Here is a 23,379-nt window from a genome sequence, read left to right as displayed (position 1 = left end):
GTTGTAAACCTGCAAAGATGTAGTAACCAAAACACTTCCAAGGGTTGGCAGCACTGCTTTTGTATGTTCTCGTGTGACCTGCTGTGTTCTATTCAGTCTGTAACCTCCCCTGATACACAGCAATTGTTCTATAGCAGATGTTCTCGAACTGTATTCTAACTTCCTATTTTACGGGGCAATAAACGGCCTAACGTACATTTTAAATGGAGCAAATTATTTACGGTTGAAATCCCAACACCTTCTAATTGCATATGAGTATAGAGGGAGTGTGTCACTTCCAAATGCCACCTGGTGCACTTCTGAAAGTTATTTAATTCACATTCAACAAGCATGTGGCCATTACTTTTCAGCCTAACCTTGTAATTACAATCTTAAAGTATTGACAAGTGTGTGAATAAAGATAGTCTACAACCACTGCATAGAGTTTGCATATTCCTTCATTTTACAGTTCCCATACATGCAGGTTCTAAGAAAAATGGAAGCTGATGAAAGGGCCCACCCTTCCTGGGCCCATCTTGGGCCTTGGTCCTGGAGCCCTACAATACCCCAGTATTGACCTCACAATTTTTTAGAGGTGATTTATGCACAAAGGTTAAATTTCAATTAAAAGGGGACTTTGAGCCAACTACCATGTAGGTGATGACTTAGCTTGAATATGATGCTTTACCATTGGTGACAAGATATGGTGAACATTGACATTACCACAAATTCTCATCATTCGAACATTGTGGTCAAAGAAAGCTATTGGAGTTCAAGCAGCTTCTTCAAATTATGAAGGAAATAGAGTCAATATGAGATTCCATTACCACAGCTGCAGTTATCACACATAGATTTTCCTTTGCATAACAATGCAATAGAATAATTATTTAAATCATTAAAAAGGTAAATAATGGATGCTCACATATTTAAATAGTTAAAAATTCTCAAAGTTGCTCTAATGAATGAAACTACGATGAGAGATGAACCCTGATAATCATTTCCGCTGTTATATCTGTTACTTGGATCCAAATGGCATACTTTTTTGTTTTGCCCTTATTGTTGCCTATGTCTAACTTAAAAATGATGGCAAATATCACCCTAAAGTAGTTTTCAAGATTATTAGCAAAGGAATGAATAATTATAGTTTACTACTTAAATTAATGAAAATTAACGTTCATTAATAACAAAATAGTTAATCTTGTTAAGGTACTTTTTACAGTGCCAGGCTTTAACTATTGATTATGCAAAATTGCTGAAGCATTAATATTATGAAATTCAGATTCATGAAAATTTTCTAATTCCGGGAAATATACTACACAAAATTGTCATAAATAAACACACAAAATAATCTGTTTTCCTTAAAATCAGGTGATTTTAATAAGAAAAAGTTGAATTTATGGTCATCATACATATTAAGAACATTCAATTACCACACCTCAAAAAGGCTACAATGTAAAATTATTCAATAAAAATCTGCACATTACTAAAAAGCTGCAGCATGGCAAATATAATACAAAGAGAGAGGAAGTTTTAGCTAAAAGTGGAACATGCAAACATTTACCCAAAACGCACTAGAAATAAAATTCCTTGAAATCAGTAAGTGTTTCAAAGGTAAGTTCTATTCCATGAATACTTATGACCCAAAGTACATCCAAACATGAGTTACCACCGTCCGATGAGTTACCATACACAGTAGATTCAAAAAGTACATCATAGCATGCATCATGAACATTAATATTGTTCTCAGATTACTTGCAAATATTATCTAAAGAACGTTCTACTAAATAGGTACTAAAATTATCAGAAAATACATAACCAATTTACAGTTTAACAAGTAAATTCACCACTAAGTTCTCCAACAAAAACAATAATGCCCATTTTTCTCTTTCATTCATGATGGTAAAACACAGTCACAACTTAGAAAACACTTAAGCCAATCAGAAAAACCATGACAAGAAATTTTACACCGAAGATGATTAAAAAAAAATAAGACCACAACATTCCAATACCTTCGTATTCTCAATTTTACCTCTATGCTACAATGGATACAACCAAACAAGTTCCACCCTCAAGAGTAGAGTTTAGAAATAATGATTAATAGCTTCTACACATGCATCTAAGGCAAACAACCCCTGATACTATGTCACCTACCTACACCCCAACCTTTCTGTGTCAAAGACGACACACAGCAGCTTAGATCAGGGGTGCAGCTAGGAATGAAGGCTGGGAAGGGGGTTTAGGTGCAACTAATACCGGGGTGTGTAAGGTATGGTATACCCACCAGGATAAGCAGTAGGTGCGAGATTAATAAATTGCGGAATTTTAAGATAAATGGTGCAAAATGGTGAGTTTTACAACTTTCTGAGGGATATTTTATTAAACCTCGCACTATTCTATAAGTAATATCAATCCAATCAAGTAAAATGGATTAAACTTAAAAATTTCTCACAGCTCTGGGGGGGGCTCTCTCCCAAAAGCCACCCCTCGCAGCGCCACTGGCTTAGATAAAGCACTTTTTGACTCAAGGCTAGGTGATTTATTTCAAATGAAAATCTTGTTTAAATTAAAGAATTTTGCTGAAAAAGAAGCACATCAGGCTTTCAATTACAACTATTTCCATAACTAATATTCATTAACTTCTTTTAGTATCCAAAACAAATACAGGCATACTTCCTGAGTCACATGGTGGCAACAAGGCTTTAGTTGGCTGTTACTGCTCAGCCATGTTCAGCTATCTTGCTTACAATGGAATTGTTCACTCAGACCCAAAATCAGGATACTTTTAAAGAATTTGTTATATGAAAAAGAATGATAAACTGCAACAAAATAATATCTTCCACTTCAGCTATTCTCAGTTGGTGATGCCACTAGAGTTTTGACTCAGTAACTTGTTCAGGGAGAACCTTTTCTTAACAGAATACATCACTTGGAAGACTGTAGACAACCAAGAACCATGCTAGGCCAATGTAAGGAGGTGAGGAATACCTGAGATGTGGGTTAAAGCCCACAATTTTCTGACATGAACGGCTCAAGAAGAAGCCAGTGGATCAAAAAGCAGAGAAACAGTAGTCTCCATATTTTTTTTTCTATCACAACTGCAATAAAATTGGAGAACAACAGAGTTCATTCCAGCTTCCCATTTCAATTGCCCTTTCTTTTCTTGATTTCCAGTCTGAACGTTTTATATTTCTCTGGCTTTATATTAAGGGCAAAGCAGTCACACACAAGGATTTTACTAAATTATGCAGTACACTATAATATAAAATCAAGTAGCAGAAATGAAGCCAAGTAACCCGCGTACTACCCCATACCATTCAACCACCAAGGTAACAATAAAACCTACCTGAATATGAGCCCAAAATCAACAAGCCTTGGCATATATCACCAAAACTTTCATCTATTTGCTGCACCCACAGAGTTTTCCAAGGTTTTTCTGACCCTGAACTAGCCCATTACTACCAGGTACCAATTCCTCAAACATCAACCTCCACCATCTCACCCTGGGACAACTCCCAAACGAGCATGCACTATCAACAAATCACGACAGCAAAGCCATACAGCAAGATCAGCTAAGCTCAATCATTTGAGGCAATGAACTGGTGATCACCTGTATCTTTTCCATATGGTGGTGATGTAGTGAGTGGTGGTGATGGTGGTGGGCTGGGTGCTTCACGGCGCTGCCACCGTCGTTGCCCTTGGAGGAGCCACACGTCGGGGGGCCGCCCTTGTTCCCGTTGCCCGAGCACCACATGCCTCCCCCTCCCCCATCACCTCCTCCACCACCACCACCACCACTCCCTCCGCCCCCATCCGTGCTGCTGCCATTGGACAGGTTGGGAGGAGGGGGCGACTCCGGAGTCCCGCTTCCTCCCGTCCTGAAAACACACAGCACCCCACGCACACGTCAGCACACCCTACGGTCCTTCTCACAAACATCACCAAAGCTGACGCTCTTTCCAGCTCGGGAAGGTCATTCTGTATCTCTGCGTCCAAATTCAGGATCAAATTAGTAAATTCAATTAAGTGACTGCCAATGGTGCAACGGAAATGACTCACTTGAAGGGCTCATTTCCACTAGCACAATTATTTCGTATCATGGGGTGAGAAGCCAAGGGATACTAGTGATTTAAAAAAAACACTATTAGGTACAGAAATTGATAGATTAAATATACAAAAACTTAGCGGCCAAGGGATGCGAGTAAGTCTGTTCTGTGCAGACAGCTAATGGTATATAAAATTTTTTCATCAAAAACTTTTCCCAATTATTCCAAACTACTTCAACTTTAAATAATTTTTCCTCAACACTATGAAAATATCACTAGTATACCTTAGCTTATCATCCCCTCAAATCATGTTATTGCCTCGAGCAATAAATGACTCATCGAATGGTTCATTTGAAGATCCAATTGCTCTCCAAATGAAGTAATTTTCATTTGGAAATACAGAATAACCCCCCTAAAGCTGTAACCAGCTGTACGCCACTTTCACACACGCACACAGACACTGCCGGTGCTGGTAGCACATTTGCCTAAGTGCTTGTTGGGAAATTAGGGTGAGACTAGAAGAATTTTACTGACAAGTGGAAGGTGGTATCACTGCATTGCTCATAAAACAGGGAAGTCTCACTACTCAATGAAGAAAGAAGTAGTGGTTGAGTTTTCGGTTGGTTTTATGCACATAGTACAATTCTTCTACATTATGCAGAATTCCCAGATATCATATTGCATTACCTGTAGTAGTAATAATTTATTTATACATACATACTAGTAATAAATTTCATTTAACAATAAATATTACTAAAGTATTTCCACAAAATTACACTGTGGATCCCAAACTCGCATGCACTGCTAATAAACGGAGGGAAAACTTGTTACTTTTACAACCTGGCTGGCATTGTTTATGATAAAACAACAAGCAGAGATTAAATGAACTAATTAACAAAAAACATAAATCACGTGAACATGTTAACTCAATTATATTCTAACAATGGGCAAGAGAGGTAGTTGCATCAGAGCACACACTCAATGGTGATAGTCTGGAGTAATTTAAAAATTAAGGATACACCTGAGGGCGAGAGGAACAAAATATCCATTCTTTAAACGATACAGTGAGTAATTAACATATAATGAAGCATGAAATTTTATTTCATTTACACGCAACAACATGTGAATAATGCTATTCTAACTCACCCAGAATAAACCCTAAGAAAAATACACTCAGTTATAGACCTGAGAAAGCTCCATTAATGATTTTAAGTGTGCAGTTGCCAGCAGTCTTGGATAAAAACATGGAAGTACATTTGACAAGAAGGTCAATCCCCTTGACACTTCACCTTACAACGAGCCATTGCCAAAATATAGGATTAAGAAGCCTTAACACAACCATTACAACTGGTAAAGCATTCACCTCCTTCTTCCTCCTACTGCCATTACAACTGCTCACATTGGAGATTAAAATAATGAGTATCACTGATAAAAAGCATTTGAATCAAGAGAAAACTGTACCCGATCCAGCATTACACATTTATTCGTTTTACATCAACTCCACAAATGATAACAATCACAAATTGAGGCATACTAAATATCTTCTAAGGTTATTCTGCTGTGTTTTACATCAATATTAATGCATAACTAATTGGCATATCAAGCCAATTCCATTTTCAAACACTTAAAATTAACCCATCCTTTGTTTACTCAATAAAAGAAAACAGATTTAAACAACAAATAGGAAAATTTGCCAGCCCACCACATTGCAGTTACTTCATTTTTGGTGCTTGAAATTGTACTCAACTCTAATTTTACTGCTGCACTAAATCAAATATGAAGATTGAAGTCTCGATTTTTAAAATAAAATTTAATGGCATTATCCTATATTTTGCCCCTGAGTTCTTGTAAGGTAGGCAACTATTTAAATATCAATAATATACAGTACACTCCCGATTATCCAGGCTAATGATGGGGAGATGCGGAACGAATAATTGGAAAACACAGATAATCCAAACTTTACTTTTATTTCTCGTAATTTTCATAATTTACGTAAATCAATCAATCTATTATTGCCTACGCACATTGTCTATTATTATAGATAGCTTTCCGGAATCGTTAAGAGCTTTCTCATCCTGACCGCGATCTTTTCATGGTGATAACGTGATTGTACTTGTATTCCTACTGCTACATGTGATACCTGGTTTCCGAAAACCACAAACAGAGAGGCTGCGAGATTATGAATTCAGAAAAGTGGTTCGAACGAATCCACTTCCAAACCACTGCGCGACATCGGAAACTATATTGACAGGCACCTTGCAGAGTAGTTGCGTCTCGCACAAGTTGCCCAGGATGCAACTGCTGCGGGATGCGGATCCGTAATCACTGAGCCCGATCCCGCACCTCGATGCTTGGAAAAGAGGAGCAAGGAACTCACATGAATGGAAAGGGCACGCAACGCAATTCATCAGGGTGTCCACAGCAGCAAAACAAAATACATGCATGTTTTCCAGACATGCAAGGCTATCAAATGGACGATAAAGAATTTCCGGAAATGGAACCAGTAAGTCAGACATCCAGAGGCCTCAGCCAAGATATGGTGCTGACATTTTCCACCATTCAGTAATTGTGGGTCACTGCTGCCAATTGCAATTATCCAGGTTTCCAAGCATTGAGGATGGTGAGGGGCCACAATCACACTGTGTGATACTAAAACCGTCTCATGCTCAACATGACAGAGAGGTTGCATGGCATCTAGCATTACGAGGTCAAGTGCCCTTGCAAACCACTTTCTCAGATAAATGATCACGCAGTCACCTATTGCACATCTTGCAGCCGTGGATGCAAAGCTCTTGAAAATCAGAGTTTTACATGTCATCTACTATGTAACAAAGTTTTTGTTGGAAAAAACTCAAGACCAGACTTTGATACATTGCTGCTATAATACACCTCTTTGATTTATTACATATTTACTTATAATGAGTATAAGGCACTATAAAATATAAAACCTGCATTGCATTATACCAGTAACTTTCTTTTCTACTGCCATTTTAACAGCGCTACATTGCTCTGCAAGGTTACAGTGAGTTATTTTCAATGGCGATAAATTAATGACTTATAATGGCTGCAAAAACTCCAAGTCAGCATGACAATAAAATGCTAAGTACAAAATCAAATCCTAAAATTGGAGTTTCATCCATATTTTATCAGAATAAAAATATAAATGAGAAATAAACAATACGTCATATCCTCGTTCAGTTGGGTTGAAAACATAGATGCTTATCTGGCAACCCAATCTTTTGGCTGATAAGTGTAGAGGTTTTATACCAGCTCTTCCGATTTGCAATTGCAACCTACCTCTTTATCAATCACACCATGACCGTGGTGATGACGGTGACTTCAATGCCACTTATCATGGTACAGGACTGTGATAACTATCAATCCGTTGTCATATTACACAAATACATAATCAAGGCGTAGCTTATATTACCGTGGGTGTTTATAAAAGCACAATAATATTTTTCAAGTTTTACGTAGAACTTGGATTGTTTAGGTAAAGCCATTGCATATTAAATAAGGTGTTTATTAATTATGAGTATATATCAGTAACCAAAGGCAGTAGAAGAAGAATCTCAAAATAAAAATATTGAAACTTTTACAGGTTTTATGTCATTGCACACATACTGCTTTGTTCCAATGCTTAATATATTAATGAAGCTAAAGCTCATAATGGTGCCTGTCACACCTCCAACGGCACACTAATTTAAAGGGCAAATTAGAATTAAATCCAGCAGTGAGTGTGACCACTGGGAATTTACATCCAGATAAAGGTTTTCTATTCCAACGGTCTTCCATCACATCATGTACAATCATCACATACCAGATACATCTAAGCCATCGCTGTTGATCTTATTCATAAAATAAGAATTTTTTTCCTCAAATATAATTTATTACATTCTTGGCTCAAGCCAGAAATTTCCATAAAAAGTAATCAATTAATGCTTCCTGGTACAGAACACTCAAGAACATTCCTAATTTTCCCACTCTGTATAGACCCTGACGATGGATTTATCACAGTTAAAAAAAAAAAAAAAAATTACACCCAATTAAAAAATCCCAGATCTTGAAAATTAAGGTTGACTACTTTGGATTATAACCTGAATTAAACGTAGCCAGCCAGCTATTAATGGAGGAAGAGAAGAAGGAAGTGAATGAGATCTGCCTACCTGCCATATGACTCCTCCGAACCCCCACCTTCAAATGATCTGGAGGGGCTGGCCAGAGAATGCAACCTAAGGGAATGGGACACAACCATGAACTTTAGGATGCATTTAGTAATCAATTGAAGATTAAGTTTATTCTGAGGTCAAGGGTGCAAAAGGGTCCTTACAGGTCAACTCAGTGGGTTATTTCCACTGTGAAGCCATTAAAATAAATATAAAGAGCAATATCTGAGTGAAAGATGTTAACAAATTTATAACAATTTTAGTAATAAGTCCTCCAAAATATTCCTTGTTTTCTCTGTCAATTCAACTGTCATCATTTATAGCCACTGATTTTTGGAATGCCATGAAACATCCACAGTGATTTCTTGTAGTCATAAATTATGAGTTACTTTTCAATACAACGAAAAATATAAGCTATAACTGGAGAACGAGGTCTGTTCAAAAAATACTTAAGACTGATGTCATAAAACAAAATATACTTTATTTACGAGTTACACATCTCTATCCCCGTCAAAGTACTCCCCTTCCTGACAGACACAGTTATCCAAATGGGTTTTCCACTTTTACGAACAATCCTGGAACGCTTCTTTTGTGATACTCTTCAGCTGTGTCATCGTTACCTTGATCTCAGAAATTGTTGCAAGATTTTTTCCTTTTAGGAAACAAGGAGTAGTCACATGGAGCAAGGTCATTACCTGCTATGAATCTTGACAAGAAGGTTTCGTCTTCTTTTGAACGTTTAAGCAACTCTTGATAAACCTGAATGCAATGGGACTTCTGTTCTTCCGTCACTAGAGGTGGAACAAATTTTGTAGCAACACAGTGCATCTTTAATTTCACCATCAAAATTTTGTGCCATGTTCTAATTGATATCCCACTCCATTCAGAAATTTACCTCATAGTCAGACGTCGATTTTTTTGAACCAGGGTATTGACTTGGTTGACATGTGACTCGTGAATTGACGTGGAAGGACTTACAGAACGTTAATTGTTTTCAATTGACTGACGACTATCTTTAAAACACGCATGCCACGTAAAACATGTCACACGCTTCATAGCATAATCACTGTAAGCCAACTTGTGCATATCAAAAGTTTCGCTAGCAGATTTTTCAAGTTTAACACAAAACTTCACAGCAACTCTTTGCCAGTTCAAGTCACTCATCCTTAAATCCACCAAACAACAAATGTGCACTTCACAAACAACTGCGATACTAAGCAGCAAATTATGATATCTGCAAAAACTCCCTTTTGATCAGCTGATGTTTATGAATAAGTCGACACCAAGTGGATTTAGAGGGAACCAATTGTGTTGTTACAATTCAAACAGTCTATGCCTTTTTTGAACAGATCTCGTATATCATTAGTCATAGACCCATTTTAATACTTGATATGGTAAAAATCAACGACATCCAAGCAAGGAACTAATAACCAGACCATCACCTCAAAAATATATTGTATAACAGGCAATAATGGTTCCGTCTAATACAAGCAAATTCCATAATTAACAATCAAAATCATCTATCTTCTGGCAAGATTCCATGCTTACTTCAGTGTTTTATGGTGTAGATTGACTTTATTGACGGATCTTGGATGGATATGATTCTGCATTCACTAAGTTAAATTTAAAAATATAATACACCCATGCCTTGTATAGCACAAGGGATGCATTCCTTGGGATATTTGCGCTATACGAATTTGTGTTATATGAGAGCGTTTTAACATTGGGAAGATAGGGATGCATCCCTGGTAGCATAGTTGTAGGGTATCGAATTCCTCTAAACCATATATATTCATATTAATACCCTTAAAAATCCTTATTCATATAAACTTTAGAAGTTTAAAATATCTTTAAAGATAGTAGGCACGCATTCAAAGACTATTATTCACGTAAAAAAAATTCGTACATGCTTTGAAATTTCCTCCTGTTGTGGGCTACCATCTGCTATCTCAAGGGTTTGCATTGCCGGCAGTTGACGAATTTTCAAATCAGCCTAAAGACAATTATTGTGTCACTCAGGCCCCTTTGTCGGTCATCCATATAACAAGCTAGTGCTAATTTGAATACCATTTCATTGCTCGTGGAGTTTGTGAATGATAAATCATAACTGGCTTTAATTTGAAGTCCCCCAAGGCATTAGCAGCTAGGTGAAACAGTCTTTAAATGCCTTGAAACCTGACCCAGTTTTCCTTCCCTGACAATGAATGAACAAAACTAGATTCTTTTCCGAAACAATATCATCTCGTAAACACTAAAAATTAGTTGAGGGGGAAAGGAGCCACTTTCAATTACAGCTTGGAGTTCAACAGAAAATGTTGCAGTGACTGCGCTATCAATACCTGGAGATTCACCTGATATCGTCACACTGAAAATACCTGCTTGCCGCTTTAAATTTTGGAACCAACTGGAGCTTTTACTAAGTGTCTCGGAGCGATTACCACCCTCGTCTTTTTGTACAGATTCACAATGAACTTTACATATGTCTGGACCGCTTGGTTGGTGCAGCTGAGGTCATTGATGTTTTAACTCAGTCTTTATTCAGAATAAGGTGAGTTTAAATTTCCACACAATATCGCTTTGATGCTCTTCATTTTCAAAGCAATTGACATCTTTCAATTTCTCTTCTAGGTATATGGTTTTTCTTGATAACTTCTTGATTTTTCTACCCGCATTCCAATTTTTTGCCATTGTTCTCTTGGTTTTTTACTCAGTATGGCTTTATCGAAATCACCTTCTACTGCTGCACTGTATTCCTGAGACACAGAGGGCATAGGACTGCTGGGAGGGAATGAAGCCATTGTGTTGAGATTCTGTAGCGGACCCTTTTATGTGTTGATGCTATTCTTACGCAACTCAGCCACCGCTCCATTTCTCTCTCGTGAATACCGATGACCTTGAAGGCTTTAGTGTAGACCCTCTACCGGGAAGTCAATCGCCCGATAACCTATGGCAGCAAAAATTACGTCTCAAACCGTAATGCTTAAAAAATACTCATTTCCACTAGCTCCATGCTTGATTAATGATCTAAATTAACTATTGTCATTCTGATAAGGAGAGGAGATAAATTACTTCGGTAGGCCGGCTATCTGGACCCAATGACGCTTTTGGCCATTGCACGGCAATGGATTTCGATTAATATAATGTAACCGACGCCGTTTGGCCAGTCACATTACGGGTTGAATGGACGCTTTGAGAGAGGGAGAGCTTTACCTCATGGTCAAGTAGAGGTTTATTTAGAGGTGTGGATTGTTCCTGTGTGCGAGCGAACGGTGTGAGCGTGATTCATTCCCCCCCCTTCAATTCCCGCTTTCCCGAGTCCCCGCGTTGTGCAACGAACGAAGACATCCCCCCCCCTCTCCCCCATTGTGGTATGACTCGAGAGAGCATCCATTTACGGACTCTCCCACTGCCCCCACCCCAGGTACACCGGGACTTTTGGGGATAAAAACCCTGCGATTTTGGCCGCCGGGAGGAGAACGAGTCGAGTCACGCTGGGGGTGAGTTTGCCAAACTGAATGAAGAAGTCGGCCTGGTTTTTTTAATTTAAGTGTTGCTGGCAAAATACGCAGCCGGAGGAGGTTAATCGGGATGTGGCGTGGGTGGACAGGCTAAATTGAAGCACGACAGGAGAAAGGAGATTGACCGGTAATTTTCCGCCGCCAAAGAAAAGCCATCCCGTGCCATCCCACCAAGGAGACACGGCGGAAGGCAACATCCCTCACCAGGAGCCGCAAAGGAAAGCAGAAACTCAACCCCCAGCGTTGACGCGATCCGGATCTGATAAGTACCACAACCTCTACCCCAAGCCACGAAATAAGACATTTCCCTTCCCCCAAGATTTAAGAAGATTCCGGACCAGTGCCCTCTACGAACCCCTAACCGAACCCCAAAATTGTTCCCCCCATTCAGTGCAGAAGAGCCCCCCCCCCCCGATCTTTACTGTGTTCCAATCCCCCCGGGTGTGCGAGTGTGTATTAGTTTGTAAGGACAGGGTACGTTTTTCTTGTGATTATACTGTCATTTAACTTTGTGATCAGATGGTGCAAGATGAACTGATGAAATCAATCGTGTGAGAATTAGTTGTTTCACTTGTTTGCTCAATTTTCTTTTGATGTTATATTCAGTCGATTCTTGCATACGCCCGTAAGGAAGCGGCAATCTGATGTATGATTATGTACTTATGATTATTTGCTGTTTTCATTAAATTCGTTTCAAACGAAGGATTTGTAGAAGGCTCTCGTTCTTTCAAGCGCACCGATCACCAAGAGGTCAATCATACATTCCTTTCCCTTCCCGCCCACCCCGTCCCCTTTTCCTCCCAGGGAAAAAAAAAAAAGAATCCCTTCCCCTTTTCTTGTCCACCCCAATCCCTCCCATTCTCCCCTGACCCCTGACGAGAGGTCACAATATACAGTGCAACCTCGATATAACGACACCCCACGGTGCACTAATAAACACTTGCTATAGCAAATTGTCACTTTACCGGAGGTGGAGCAAGTAATAGCCAATATACCTCCTGCGAACAGATATACAGGAACAGGAGTTGTGCGGCGACAGATAAACATCTATCCGATAAACGTAAGCATAAATCCAGACGAAAGGCGATGTTTTTTTGCATCACTAAATTTCCTTACTCAAATAACGACTAACTATTCAAACAATTTATAGGCGCCGCACTGAATAAAAATCATGCAAAGCATTGTTTCGTCAATCATTATATTTATCGAACGACAGTTTACCACATAAATTTGAGACTGAGCACTCCATTAACTTCATTTCTAACAGATCGCTAGCAATTACAGAGGTTAAGGAGTCTTGATGAAAATCTTCCGGCGGTGAAACCCTCGCTATGGCGAGAGCCAGCACCGAAAGGGTCTCGTAAAAACGAATTTTTTAACACGCTTATTATAGGGTCAATTGACGGTGCATCGGCTATCTCTCGTAATAGCGGGAGTGTCGCTATAGCCTGTACACCCATGTCTCGTATAGCGCAAGGGATGCGTTCCTCGGGGTCTTTGCGCTATACAAATTTGCGTTATACGAGAGCGTTTTATCATTGGGAAGATAGGGATGCGTTCCTGGTAGGATAGGTCTTGGGTATTGAATTTCCTCTAAAACTTCTATATTCCCATAAAAAGCCTTAGAAAACATTATTTATATAAATTTTTATAGTTTAAAACATCTTTAAAGATAGTATGCACGCATTCAAAGACTTTTATTCACGTTAAAAAAAATTCTTACGTGCTTTTGAAATTCCCTCCTGTCGTGCGGGTGGGCTAACATCTGCCATCTCAGGGGATCCGAATGCGTTGCCGGCAGTTGACGATTTTTCAAACTAGTCTAAAAACAACTATTGTGTCACCCAGGCCCTTTTGTCGCTCATCGAAGTGACAGGCAAATGCTACTTTGAATGCCATTTCATAGCTAGCGGCGTTTATGAATGATAAATCATTTTAATTTGAAGTCCTCCCAGTCATTAGCAGCTACGTGAAACAGTCTTTAAATGCCTTGAAACTAGTGATGGGTCGGTTCGATTCCTCGATTCTTCGATTCCTCGATTCTCGACCAAGAACCGGAATCGAAAACGAGTACTTGCCATGGTGAAAAATCGATTCCGATTCCAGTAGTTCTTCCAAGGGGGCGACAAAACTGCGATATATCGTATAGAAAACCTCTTTCGATTCGATTTTTCCGGAGCCCCAGTGGTCCAACGGCCTACCCAGCATAGAGGCGCTGGTGTAGCCTGTTTTTCTGAGCAGTAATGAACTGGGGGCTGCCATATTGAATCTCGATGTAAACAAACGTGATATTGAGGCTTATTGATAGTCATTAGTGTTAACTGCAGACTTTTTTTTATTGCTTACAGTGTCCCTTACGATTTTGGAATGTGCTCGATGAAGGATACGAGTCTCAATGATCTTGGTTATTGCTAAATTGCGTGGGTATGAAATGTATTTGGTGATGAAAATGTGAGTAATTCTGTTTCCTTCATTATTCCATTTTGATTTCAACCTGTGATTAGCTAACCTTTTCTCATGTTTTCAAAATTTTATGGTGTCTTGTATTCCTTATATTTCAATATGTTTTTCATGGTACTTGCAGTTTTTCTAGTGTTCAAACTACTCATTTATCGCTAGTGTTATGCTTTCGTTTGTTTAATGCTAATCATTTTGTTGGTTATGTATGTAATTTGCTATTTCAACTCTGTCCTTTCAACTGTTTAATTGTCATTAATTGAGCATTATTCATTAAGTGTTCTACGATGTTTACATTTCTTAAAACTTTAATCTCTTTCATTTTGAAGTAAGAACTTAATTTCTACTACATTGGTATAAAATATTCTTCACTTTTCTCGTTTTCTACTTTTGGAATACTTTCTTTCGTATAAGTGATGGATATTAACTTATAAGAACCTTTCATTTTAAGACTCCTCTGCCAAGATATGTTGTATATCTTAATAGGTACTCATCATGAACAACTTCCTACGAAATAATGTCCTCCTTTCATAATTAAATAATTATCTTCCATGAAATGATATCCAAACTTGCATGCTTATTTCTAGTGAAGTATTGTTATTGTCTATGGTTTCAGGATTAGCATTATTTTCCCTGTACCAGAGCTATTGCAAGATACATCTACCTCAAGGAAAATTGGGTCACCCTCTTTGTCTGTGGAGTGTGGAGTGTTTACTTAAGTAATGGAATCTTTCTCCTATTACGCAAAGGCTGCTCATCTCATGTTGTCATTGATATTTGTTGCTTGTGCATCTCATGTGCTTGTAGAATGGTTAACTTCCTCAGATTTCATCTCTAGTATGTCATATTGAAATTGTTATTGTTGTATTTCTTTTGCCAGTTATTGTATCAATAAATACTAATGTCCACTGAAGTAAGTTTCCGAGATCATTATTCTTACCAACCACCATCGCCAGTTGACTTTGTACATTAATCTTTTATTATGGTTACTGCTAGTAACCTGGGGAAGTTCTTCAGGAAGATTTTCCTACATTCACTGCTTTTAAGTTTCTCGTAATTGCAGTATCATTATTAGGCCTGAATAGCACGCTCTATCGTGACCAAACCAGTGCAACTTCCTATGCCCGCCGTACAATTTTGGTGGCAGGTTTTTGAGGCTGCGGAATTTTAACGAACTACGAGCGCTACTTGTCGTGTACCCATGCTTTGTATGTAGCTCGGTAAGTTCACGTGTGTTTGAGCGAGTTATTTGCACTTGAAAAACTATTTAATTGAGTTCTTCAGCGTTTTTTTTTGTAATTCTAAACGCTAAAGTAATTCACTGTGTGGATTTCACGGGTGAGGGAGGAGCTAGTTCGCTTTATTTTCGGCGATATTTGAAATGCCACAAAGCTGTGTCGCACCAGGGTGTACTGAGGGGTATGGCTCTAAAAAGTCTACCTTCTCATTTTTCTCTGCTCCCAAAGATCCTGTTAAGAGGAGTAAATGGCAAGCTGCAATACCAAGGGTAAACTTTGAGTTGAAGGCAGGGCAGAGACTGTGTGAAAGGCATTTCATGCCCCACGACAATCATCCAGTGAGTACCTTGTACCATAAGTATTGATTATCTATATTTATTCTCGACATTTCGATGGCTAATGTAATATTTTCTTTTCACAGTTATGATGATCTCGTAAGGATGAGATACGGTACTCAACTTAGAATTATTGCAATTCATCTTTTACTCTCATCACATTTGAATGTTAAATGTCAATGTAAGTGCTACCCTTGTTAACAGATACTTTGTGAATTTTTGAAGTGAACTTTGCCTTCTCCATCAATGTGAATGCTAAGGTCCTGAGTTTATGCCAGGCTCTTCATTCAGTAAGTAAAGATTAAAATGAACATTCATGATTAGCTGCGTATGGAGCCCTGTTTACTTTGTTGTCTTTGTTTTTTTAGATGCCGAGATTGCCTGAGAATGCTCAATGTCTTTTCCATTTGTCTTTTCTATTTGGATTACAAATATACCATTGCCACGTGTGTTGAGTGACTTCAGGCTTCTGTGCCAATGCTTTTACTATATATCTCAGTTCAGATGGTAATCATTGTTGTTCATCAAGTAAGTTACAATTAATATGAATGGAGATTTCCTTAGCTACGTAGAATCTTTTAAATTTGTTAGTCCTGAGTGATTGGCTGTACTAAGTCTTCATTGCAAAATGGAGTGACACTTGCGGTGTGCCTAATGCTATGCTAATTCTTCACTTTACATTGTAATACTGGTTCTGAATGCAATAATGCAAGTGATGATGAGAATTTAGTATTTAATTATTGTACTTATTGTTACAGCCATCAGGATATTGATTTGTTATAATGTTGACTGATGACAATATTTTTTCCTAGTCTAGAATTAATTAATGTGTGATATTTGATGCCAGATGGTCAACAACTTTGATCATATAGATATGTGAATTCCCTACATTCACCAATGTCATTCATAGTTTAATTCTTAATGCCCATAATGCATAATGGCATGTATTCCCGTAGTAAGTATAATTGAATGATGGATTAGAAGAATTGGAAGGTAATTATTTTTATCATTGAATTTTTCGTATTTTCAGTTAAATTGCTAAAGAAAACTGAAGATGTAAGTATTTCTGTAACATGTAATTTATTGCCTTGTGATTGACTGATGTTAGAATGTTTCCTATTTACAGATTCATCTGTTTATCAGCAATATCTGTTAAGAAAATGACTTCAGTATGTTTTTGGTGCCAAAGTGGTGTTACGTTAACACGGTTCTTATATGGAGAAAATTATTGGATATAATTTTTCGTGTGGCAGTGATGTTCTTTGATAGGTGCCACTAATGACTCGGATTGGAAGATTTTTGTGTCGTGAATTGGAAACTAAGCCACAATGAATGTGCAGATAAACTTTTAAGGGACGAGGTCATCGCAATACATACATAGTTAACCCTTTTATGGAGTTTACCACTTCCCAGTATTGAGAAGGTCACATTGTTCTTTTTATTTGTTCAATCCATATCAACACATGTTTCAAAGGTATCTCCAAACCTGAATAAATTACTTAAATGCAGAGGGTATTTACTTTTCATTTTGAACCAAACCTTTCATAAGATAGATATAATGAATTTATTTTTAGGATAACTCTCTTCCATTACCTAATTGAGAAATTTGTACTATTCCTCTGTTGTGACAAATATTTATCGCGTCATTTACGTAAACATCACCTTACCGTGATGAGAATCCGTTCGCTAATGTCGTAGATAATCTCCAGTATTTATTCCATTGCTTCAAGGCGTACTTTGCAGTTACAAGTTCGTAGCCGAAGGGAGAGACATACCGGCATATAATTCGCAATATTAATGTACAGGAGTGTTAGAATCCCTGCGTAAGCTCGTACAGTTTACAATAAAGAATGGCTATTTAATTTAAAATAATAAGATTTAGCCTTATATCTCCGGAATCCAACATATTCTCCACAAATTTTTCCTTAATTTACACGGGTTTCAATGCCCTAACGACGTCTGCCAGGGTCCAAGACAGGTGCTGCCATTAGTTCCGACTTTCACCGCGGCCTCAAAAACATGCCACTTTTTTCTCGGGAGTAACAGCGGGTTGATCGTGACGCGTAAAAAAATTGAAACACGCGCCGAGATGTGCATTCAAACTTCGCGGCAGCATTGGACCACTGGCATAGATGGCACTGATGTATCAAAACCTATACGCATTATCCTTATGGGTATGTCGCCCCCTTGGTTCTTCAAACAACAAAATATACGACCGCGTTTCCAACAGTCATTTGAATTTTCGCGCCACGTAATCGTAATGACAAAACACATCTTCTAGGGATGTGCGAGTACTCGAAAATTCAAGTCGATCGAGTAGTTGGTACTCGACTCAAGCGTTTCGAGTAGCATTACGAATGTCGAGTCGAGTAGTTAAGGTTACAGAGCTTTCGAGGCTAGTAGGCCCAGCAATCTGCCGGCAGGAAGCGCTATCATGAAACTCATGTAATAATGCAGTTTTTAAAGCCGATAAGTCATTCTAATGCCTTGGCCAGGTAGTTTCAGCTTGCCGAATACGCTATAGTTGTCGCCGTGGGCGCCGAATACCTTTACGCGTTTACGCCAGCCGCGGCGGCCGATCGTCTTCCTACCCGGCGCACACTGGTCCGAAATCGGAAAAAGCTGGAATAAAGTTCAAAATGACCTTTTTGGGGATAGAGACTTGAAACTTAGCGTAAATAATCATAAATCATTACCAGATATAGATTTACATGCCATTTTACATATATATGAACCTTTAGTGAGATACAGAGGCCCAAACATGACCAATTTTTCGATGCCACGCAAGATATTGTTTTTCCTCAAAAAATCTTTGAATTTATCCAAGTGGTTTTGCGTTGGTATGAGTTTTATGGAATAAAAAAAACGCAATATTCCTTTGATCTGGTGCTTTGCCTATACTTTCAATGACTTTTGAAGATTTTGGCTCTCATCTGTCTTGTTTTACGACGCAAAATGGCCGACCCGTTTTTCACGTGAAATTTGACATAAAGTAGACATTATCTTTCGTTTACGAAAAATATAACTCGGAAAATTTGAACCACAATATAAAGTAGAGATTTCTTAAGAGTACTAATTAGAAATCTAGGAAAAAAAAGTCTGCGACGAAGGAAATAAGAACGATTTTTCAATCGCGCGTCAAGGCTCAGCTACACGCCGCGGAACTCTAAGGCTCGGTAATTGAGGCCGATTTTTCAAGTTTTTAAAAACATGAGTCTTGAAAATCGTCATTTAAAGCATGGATAATCGTCTTCATTGACTTAAAACACTAAACTGAGGATGTTAAAAAGGATTATGTATGGATCTACTAGAACATTTAGCGCATTACTCGAGAGAAAATACTAAGGATTGGATATTTTTCGAAACTATCCCTCGCATAAGAAATATACCTCGGGTGTTGAAGTAAAGTGAAGAGATTAAGTCAACATGCTTAAGAGAGAGAAAAATGAACTGCTTCCGTGAAAGGCAACAACCGATACCCTTTTTCCCTTTCCACCTTCGCCGAGGTGAGTCGTGCGGAAGGGGGAGTTTTCACACCACAAGGCTCTTTTAGCCTTTTTTATTACTGCGTCCGTCCGATGTGATATTCATTTGTAGCGTTTAGTTTCTTTCTTGAACTTAAAAAAAGCAAGAGATTTTAAGGTTGATTAAATGACGTGAGAAGTATAGAATTTTTTTGGCTCTACAAAACTAAAGTATAGTTCTATATGTAGTTCGTTCGCTTCGTCCACTTGAATTCCATGAAGATTCCAGATCCAACAAAATCGTTGATATAATTTTTAATAAAAATTCCAGTCTCCATAATCTTGCAATTTTGGTAGTAAAGTACTTGTCCAATCACACAAGTGTGTAGCAAGAGGCAATTGTCTGCAGGCAGTAATACTGTAACATGGAGACGTCAAAACCTGCTGGCTGAGCATGTAGGATAATTGGTTTTTCTGCTTGAGAATTTGAAAGGGCCAAATATTACATGATTCATACATGTAGTATGTAATCTTTATTACAGCTATGAAAATTTCTGTACTCAGGGCTCTCCCTTGTACTTTGGATACATAGATATGGTCGACATATTATGAGTGCCAATATTTTAAAGTAATACCTATCATGTAACACCACTTTTCAGGTATTTTCTGTTTTGAAATTTAGCTATTATATTTTAATTACATAGTGATGATTTGAAAGATGCTTTTGTCAACTGACTCTTATGCAGAGTAATATTTTTAAAAGTGGTTTTTTTGTTTCCTGGAATTAAGTCGTATTTTTATTGGAGCCTATGGCATCAGAATCGATGGAATCGGTATCGGTAGAATCGGAATCGAAATGTCAGAATCGGAATCGGGATCGGAATCGATAAAATTTTGGAATCGACCCATCACTACTTGAAACCTGACCCAGGTTTTCCTTCCCTGAAAATGAATGAACGAGATTGCACTCTTTTCCAAAACAATATCGTCTCGTCAACACTAAAAACTGGTTGAGGGGGAAAGGAGCCACTTTCAATCACAGCTTGGAGTTCATCAGAAAATGTTGCGGTGACTGCGCTATAGCAACATTTGCAGATTCACCTGATATCGCCGCACTGAAAATACCTGCTTGCCGTTTAAATGCTGGAGCCAACCGGAGCTTTCACTAAATGTCTCGGAGCGATTACCACTCTCGTCTTTTTGCACTGATTCTCTATGAACTTTCCGTATGTGTAGACTGCTTGGTTGAAGTTGGTGCGGCTGAGGTCACTGATGTTTTAACTTCGTCTTTATTCAGAATAAGGCATCGTACGTTTAAACTTCCGCGCAATATCGCTTTGACGCTCTCCATTTTCAAAGCAATTGACCTCTTTCAATTCCTCTTCTTGGTTTATAGTTTTATTGATAAATTCTTGATTTTTCTACACGCATTCCTATTTTTTGCTATATTCTCTTGGTTTTTACTCTGTATGGCTCTATCTACATCACCTTCCACTGCTGAACTGTATTCCTGAGACGCAGAAGGCTTAAGACTTCGGGGAGGGAACGAAGCCATTGTGTTTGAGACTTTATAGCGGACCCTTTTATGTGTTGATGCTATTCATGCGCAACTCGGCCACCGCTCCATTTCTCCCCCGTGAATACCGATGACCTTGAAGGCTTTAGCGTAGACGGCGGAGACGCTCTACCTGGAAGTCAATCGCCCGATAACCTATGACGGCAAAAATACGTCTCAAACCGTATTGCTGAAAAAAAAATCATTTCCACTAGCCCCACGCTTAATTAACGATCTAAATTATTTATTATCATTCTGTTAAGGAGACGAGATAAATTACTTCGGTAAGCCGGCTATCTGGACCCAATGACGAGTAATACTTTTGGCCATTGCACAGCAATAGATTTCGATTAATATATAAACAAAAAAGAAGCTTTGAGGCAAGCATTAACATTAATATGCGTAAAATGATAGAAATATCGTTTGTACTTCGCACAAGTTCACGTTTTATCACGAGAGCGTTTAAGAGTTTTGATTAGGCTACACTGCGTTGCAATGTTTCCCCGAGGAACGTATTTGCGCTATATCGAAATTGCGCTAATCAAAATTGCGCTATACGAGACATGGATGTACTCGCTTTAACGAGGTTCCACTGTATACAAAAAAGATTTGAGGCAAGCAATACTATAAGTATGCATAAAATGATAGCAATTTCGTGTGTACTTAGCGCAAGTTCACGTTTTATCATGAGATTGTGAAAGTTTTGTGATTAGGCTACACTGAGTTGCGATGTTTTCCCAATGAAAGAATTTGCGCTATATCGAAATTGCACTATATGAGGCATGGGTGTACTCATCCTTTGCACATTATCATCCCATACCAACTCATGTCTACAGTTGACCCTTAACCTTCCAGGTTTTGATGATGACTGGTATACATATTAGCCTCCTCAAAACCAAATCTCATTTTTAAATGTTTTGAGTAAATAAAAAAAACAGGTGAATAACAGGTATTTTAAAAATGGGTGTGTTCAGATGTATGAAATTCAAGATGCCACTCTTTCAGGAAGGAATCAACGTACATAGATGTTATCAGAATTATTTTTATGCTATATTCTTTGAAAAATTCTGATAATATAACTGTAATCATGGTACTAATAATACAAGGCAAGTACTTGCACGTCTAATGGTGACATCATTGGATTGTATTTACAATCTTGTGTTTATATGTATATACCAATGAATGAATGAATGCTAAAATGGCTTAGCCAAGGACTGTTGTTTTCTTTCACAAATAAAAAGTTAATTTATATTTCCCTAAGATCAATCTACACCATTTATGGAACTGATGAATAACTCCAGTCCAAGTTCTGGACCCCCAACCCCTTTCTGCGCCACTGACAGCAGCTATTAAAGATGATACCTTTGAGAGTCCAACATAGACAGGCAAAATAATTTAAGAATACAGACACCTCTTGAACTAATGTATTTTAAGCATAGGTTAAATAAGAAAATAGGTATTTATGAAGGTACAATAGTATTACTGCATGCTGCTGCCATACCATCGTGCATGATTGATGAAAATAATTCAGATCGCAGTACCATTTTTTTCCCTTGTTATACCAACTTTGAATGGGACCTGGACACTCTCAGTAAGGATAACATCCTTGATAAAAAAGATTAGAGCTTTCATTATTCATTTAAGAACTTTTTTGTACACCAAAAAGGTAAATTATCAATGGTCAAGAATCAAAATCTTCAATCTCCATTTCCAATAAAGAAGGAATTTTGGTCAAGGTAAATTATGAAGAAAAAAAGAATGTGCTTAAAAGATCTATCTTCAAGCAATTACAACTATCAGATAAAATTGTAATGAATTAATTTTGTGTTAATTTGTTAAATAAGTGTCATGATATATATTATACACAGTTCTGTGATATTTTATTAATTTGCACAATATTCTGGTGCATAATTACATTTTTCAGTCTCTAAAACAACGAAAATTTTAGAGATTGAAGATAGTGGTTTTTAACCACTCCGTGGTCCGTAATCCTAGGAAGCAGAGCGGAAGTCGATGGAAGGAGAAATAATTTAGGAGCTTAACATGAATTAAAAAAATGAAACTTACCCCCCACCAACAGATGTTGAGAACTTGGGGGGGCCATTGCCTCCAAACTTCAGATCGGGAGGATGAGACTCATGTGATGGAGGAGGGGGGGGAGATGCAAGTGCCGTTGCCGAGGCAACTGCAGAAGAGGCAGCTGCTGCCGCAGCTGCATTCCCCACTAATGCTCCGAGACGTTGCCCGCACAGGAACTGAAAGTCCATATCCGACCTGCAACGGAATAACGATCCTCAAGCAACTAGCTTATGGAGCCCAATACAGGGGTTCATTTGAAGAATGGCATCATAGGTACCTAACTGATGTCAGATTTGGCCATTTTCAAAATAATTGAATTTCATGTTTACAAAAAATGTACAGAGAGTATGAGGGTTCTGGGCGAACCCTTCATAGGGTACAACACACCGGGGCCGGGAACCAAGCACGTGGCTTATACGCCCGATCACCCGGGGAGGGGCTGGAGAGGAAGGAAAAAGGAAAAGAGGTGCCCCTGCGATAGGAGCCTGTCGACGCCTCTGGGAAAGGAAAGGTGCGGAAAGGTCGGGATGAGGGAAAAAACACCC

General features: G+C 38.4%; 1 protein-coding gene and 1 long non-coding RNA gene across 12 annotated transcripts in view; one reads left to right on the top strand and one right to left on the bottom strand.

Annotated features, from left to right (window-relative positions):
• The window catches only part of LOC124165360 (zinc finger protein 865-like), an 87,780-nt gene that overhangs the window by 52,461 nt on the left and 11,940 nt on the right, over positions 1 to 23,379 (bottom strand). For 8 of the 9 annotated variants that reach the window (XM_046542730.1, XM_046542729.1, XM_046542735.1 and 5 more), the window contains 3 exons: positions 22,823 to 23,029; positions 8,189 to 8,254; positions 3,587 to 3,854 (listed from right to left, as the gene is read on the bottom strand). In XM_046542730.1, the coding sequence (XP_046398686.1) occupies positions 3,587 to 3,854; positions 8,189 to 8,254; positions 22,823 to 23,029 (541 nt within the window). The remainder of the gene's footprint in view (positions 1 to 3,586; positions 3,855 to 8,188; positions 8,255 to 22,822; positions 23,030 to 23,379) is intronic. The other variant, XM_046542734.1, reaches the window with a different exon arrangement.
• LOC124165364 lies at positions 15,394 to 17,251 on the top strand. Of its 3 annotated transcripts, XR_006866217.1 has the most exons (5): positions 15,395 to 15,739; positions 15,823 to 16,026; positions 16,105 to 16,264; positions 16,549 to 16,729; positions 16,863 to 17,251. It is a non-coding gene; the product is annotated as an uncharacterized LOC124165364 (long non-coding RNA). The 3 variants fall into 3 exon arrangements; XR_006866215.1 differs by having other exon boundaries at positions 15,394 to 15,739; positions 16,549 to 17,251; XR_006866216.1 differs by lacking the exon at positions 16,549 to 16,729.

This window comes from Ischnura elegans, chromosome 9 (assembly GCF_921293095.1).
Source record: "Ischnura elegans chromosome 9, ioIscEleg1.1, whole genome shotgun sequence".
Classification (NCBI taxonomy): Eukaryota; Metazoa; Arthropoda; class Insecta; order Odonata; family Coenagrionidae; genus Ischnura; species Ischnura elegans.
The sequence above is the reverse complement of the archived record's forward strand: the minus strand, read 5'-3'. Positions and strand labels throughout refer to the sequence as shown.